The 4,963-nt window shown below is 41.1% G+C and overlaps 1 protein-coding gene across 1 annotated transcript; it reads right to left on the reverse strand.

Moving 5' to 3' along the window:
- Positions 1 to 504: 504 nt before the first annotated feature.
- LOC134277952 (uncharacterized protein K02A2.6-like) lies at positions 505 to 4,644 on the reverse strand. The gene has a single exon (XM_062760258.1). The coding sequence runs from the start codon at positions 4,642 to 4,644 to the stop codon at positions 505 to 507; it is 4,140 nt and encodes a 1,379-aa protein (XP_062616242.1).
- Between the last annotated feature and the right edge of the window lie 319 nt (positions 4,645 to 4,963).

Below are 4,963 nucleotides of genomic sequence, written 5' to 3' on the forward strand. Positions count from 1 at the left end.
ACTTTATTAACCACGTGACAAGGGGAGGTGTTATTGTACAATGATAGTGATAATTAGGGAGTAGTCATTAATTAATACAGAATACTGTTACATCCCCCTTTCTTTAAAATGTTAAGTTTACAGATTTCTGCTAATACCGAAACTTTACTGTCTTTGAATTATTGTCCATTTCAGTGTTTGAAGACCATGATCAAATTACTATTAAACTTTAAACAAAAACATTGTTATACATTCAACATGCAACATTACATCATAGAATGAGAAATTAAGATTTGATTTATGACAATCAAGACTGACAAGCAAATAATCAAATGCAAGGCTATTTGCCCTGTTAGGGAGACTAGGGATTATTATGCCCTTAACACAGTCTTCCTATGCAAACTAAACATACAAACAGTCTTAACCCAACAAGTACAATGCAATGATTAACATAAAGTTCTAAGCTAAACTTAGAAATAGGTAGACGAGGAGTTATTATTACCTCTTTCACTATCTACCTATGCCCTACACATCACGATAACGCATTGGTTTTACAACTACACGACCACTGCGTGTCTTCACCGGACTTGAAGAGACTGGTTGCTTTGGACACTGAACAGGTGCGGAATCTAGTGTATTGCGTAGTTCTGATATTGGTGGAGCTGGACTTGGTTCACTGCTGCCTATTGTAGGAACTGGATCATCATTGTGCTGTGATTGGTCAGTCAGCGGTTCAGGCTCTGAATTTTCATGATCAGGACGGAATGGTTCTCGACTAAATCGGAGATGACGTCGATTGCGTCTGTATACACGTCCATCCTCAGTTCTAACTTTGTACGATCTGACATCACTCTGTTCCTGAACAAATGCTTTTTTCCATCCTTTTTCATTTCCTGTAGGTCTGATGCGAACAATATCTCCTTCTGATAAGGGTTTTAGTTCCTTAGCTCCTCGATTATAGTAGTATGTCTGACGTTCCTTGCGTTCAAAGAGTTTTTCCCTGGTGTGGTCAGCATAACGTGGTCTGAGTAGATGTTCCGCTACTGGTAATAGTGTCTTAGTGCGTCTACCAAAGATTCGTTGTGCAGGTGAGTAGCCTATTCCTTGAGTAGGCGTATTGCGTAGATCCAGGAGCGCCAAGAATGGATCTTTTCCGTCCATTATACACTTGTGAATAAGTCGTTTGGCAATCTTTACAGAGTTCTCCGCCTTGCCATTAGATTGCGCATATCTGGGCGATGATGTAACGTGCTCAAATTCGTAGCTTTTACTGAACTCTGTAAACTCCCGGCTTCCAAATGGCGGTCCATTGTCTGATATTACTCGATCTGGAATTCCATGACGTGCGAATTGCGATTTCATCATGCGAATGATCGAACTTCCTGTTTTACTATGAAGTCTTTCCACCTCAAAGTAATCTGAATAATAGTCTGCGAGTATGAGGTAATCTTTGCCTTCACATTCAAAAAGATCACATCCTATGGTTTGCCACGGACGAGCAGGAATCTCATGGCTGATCATAGGTTCCTTCTGTTGATCATCCTGGTAAGTATTACATGCAGCACATTGACCAATGTACGATTCAATGTCCTTCGACATATTTGGCCAGTAGACATAGTCCTGGGCACGACGGATACATCCTTGGATACCAATATGAGAGTTATGTATACGCTGTACTATACTATGTGTGATAGATTTAGGTACAACAACTCGCTCGGCCTTATAGATGACACCATTCTGAACGACTAACTCCTCTCTAAATGGAAAATACACTTGTATATCAGGGTGGACTTCCTTTGACGAGTCAGGCCATCCCTCAAGTATGATCTTCTTCAATAACTGTAGAGAGTCATCCCTTTCTGTAGCTTCCTTTATCTGTGAATATCGTTCCTCAGATATTGCTAAGTAGGTGCGGTGGTTGATGCTGTGTATGTCATGCATGTTCTCCTCAACTGAATCAGAATCAGTGATAAGATAGGCCCTACTTAAGGTGTCAGCAAAATACATCTCTGTGCCCTTCTTGTACTCAATGCTGTAGTCAAATTTCTGCAGTCTTAATAGCATTCGCTGAAGACGCTTGGGTGCACTGTGAAGGTTTTTACGTACAATGATTTCCAGGGGTTTATGGTCAGACTGTATATTAACATGCCGTCCATATGTGTAATTCTCGAAATGTTCCATGCCAAACACTGCGGCTAAAGTCTCTTTTTCTATCTGTGCATAATTTTGTTCTGTGGCTGTCAGCGAACGTGAAGCATATGCGATAGGATGATTTTCTTGCATAAGGCATGCGCCTAGTCCAGTAGAAGAGGCATCACACTGCAAAGTCCGTTTCTTCTTGGCATCAAAAAATTTGAGAACAGGTGCACGAGATAATGTGTCCTTGACCTTGTCAAATGCTTGTCCATGGATATCCGGATCCCATGCAAAGTGAGTCTCTGCTTTCAGAAGATCTCGAAGTGGACTTGTTATCTCGGACAACTGCGGTGCAAAACGTTGCACAAAATTTGTCATTCCCAATAATCTCTGAATTCCTGCCTTGTCTTCTGGGGTAGGCATCTCATGTATCGCCTTGAGTTTCTGTGGGTCAACACTTAACCCATCCTTGCTGATCACATATCCCAGATAAGTAACTGATGTGAGCTTAAGTTTCATCTTACTTTGGTTAAGCCTTATGTTTTTCTCTATGCATCTCTGCATTAGAGCTCGAAATTTCACATCATGATCCCTTTCAGCTTCTTCGTCTGTCTCACCACAGCCATAAATTAGCACATCATCATGTATAGGTCTGATGCCTGGAATACCACTTAAGGCGTCGTCCATTCTCCTTTGGAACTCCTCAGGTGCTACCGAGATTCCAAATGGCATCCTCAACCAGCGATATTTGCCCCATGGTGTAGCAAATGTAGTTAGATAGCTGCTCTCACTGTCGAGCTCAATGTGCCAAAACCCATCTTTTGCGTCAACAATGGAGAAAATACGAGCTTGATGCAAGTCAGGTAAAATATCCTCAATAGTAGGTGTTGGGTAATGGTTCCGCATTAATGCCTCGTTGAGTGGTTTCGGATCAATACACAGGCGAATGTCACCATTGCGTTTAGGAGCCACCACTAAGGCAGATACCCAGTCAGTCGGTGTGTTTACTGGTTTAATGACACCTAATTTCTCCAGTCTGTTTAGCTCTTCTTTCACTTTTGGTTTCAAGGCTAATGGTATTTTCCGAGGCGGTAACTGTACAGGTCGCACACTGTCCTTGACCTCCAAATGTAGCTTACCGTCCAGTTTTCCTAGATCCTTGAACACATTTGCATACTTCTCATTAATTTCTTCTTTAATGTCAATCTGCGAAATGACGTCATTCTGAACTTGTGTCTTTGTGAGGAATTTGTCCGTATGCACAGTAATAAGTTCCATTCCTTCAATAGCTCGTTTACCCAAAATACAATGTAGTTCTTTGCCTGGCACAATGACGAATTCTAGATTGTACTTTTTTCGATTGCACGGATTTCGAACAGACATCCTGATGGTGCCCAAGGCTTTAGTTTCAGTTTTGTTGTACATCTGTAGGGTAACATCAGTTTTCTTCAGATTCTGAAATTCCTTGTCAGTTGTGAGACGCACGTACACATGAGCAGGTAAGATATTAGCTGTAGATCCATTGTCCAATTGGAACTCCACATATTTGTCCTGGATATTCATTACAGCTGTATGACGTTTCGATGAAAGTGAGTGCACTTGTTCAATTACGAGAACGAGTTCATCAGATGAGTCGCTTTCATGGGTCTTTATATCATGAACTTGTGACTTTCTGCGATTCCATGTACCACGACGTTTTTCACGGTGTTTTGCTCTAGGAGGCTCTTTGTTAGGACACTTCCTTTCGAAATGGTTCTGCTCACCACACGAGTTGCAAGTCTGTCCAAACGCTGGGCATTTCTCTCGACTGCGCGGATGTGTTCTCCCACAGTATCGACATGACTGAATAGTTGGTATGGATTGTGTGTCTCTACGTTTCTCAGTCTTACCACGATTATCTGGTTTCATTTTCTGCTTGACCTTGACATGGTGAACATCTGCAATAGACTTGAGCTGAGATTCAGATTTCTCATTCGAACGGCATATATCTATGCAACGCTGAAGGTCTAGATTCTTCTCCTGTAACAACTTTTTACGGGTATGGTTATCTCGAACTCCGATAACAATGCGATCCCTTATCATCTCATCCTCCATGTCTCCGAATTTACATGTTTTCACTAGTGTACGCAATTCTGCAACATATGCATCTATAAGTTCTGACTGTTCCTGATTTCTACAATTAAATGTATAACGCTCATATATGACGTTGGTTTGACCTACACAGTAAGTGTCAAGTGCAGTAATAACCTTATCAATATTCTTTTTGTCTTCATCTGAATCAAATTTTAGTCCATCCACAACATGTAACCCATCTGATCCTAAACAAGTGAGGAATGTTGCACACCGAAGTTGGGAATCTCTTTCCCTTAACCCGGTAGCGATCTCATAATTTTCCCACACTCGTTTGAAATGTTTCCAGTTTAAGGCGAGGTCACCTTTCAAATCTAAGGGTTTTGGAAATGGAATGTTCATAGAAAAAAGATGTACTGCAGCTGGCGCCGCTTCAACTTGCTCATTCTCTACAGGCATGGTTTTGCACGACAGAGGAAATGCAGTCCAAAAAGAAATCGGGTAGATTCTTTAATATTTGGAGCAATATAAACAAATGACAGGCGATCAAGACGTTTGACTCACCACAAGGATTCATTAAATACTTCTGACACCATGTTTCACGAAGTACTGTATCAATAGAAGATGCTACAAGTTGAAGTAAAAACAAGCATGGCTTTCTGGCATGGCTTCCACTTTATTAACCACGTGACAAGGGGAGGTGTTATTGTACAATGATAGTGATAATTAGGGAGTAGTCATTAATTAATACAGAATACTGTTACATTTATGTTCTTAT

The sequence above is a fragment of the Saccostrea cucullata genome, unplaced genomic scaffold (assembly GCF_032062105.1).
Source record: "Saccostrea cucullata isolate Sc308-1 unplaced genomic scaffold, CSIRO_AGI_Scuc_v1 ctg6606, whole genome shotgun sequence".
NCBI lineage: Eukaryota > Metazoa > Mollusca > Bivalvia > Ostreida > Ostreidae > Saccostrea > Saccostrea cuccullata.

Bases quoted from the DNA above. Each gene is read 5' to 3' on its own strand.
- LOC134277952 (XM_062760258.1), bottom strand. From the start codon at position 4,644: ATGCCTGTAGAGAATGAGCAAGTTGAAGCGGCGCCAGCTGCAGTACAT.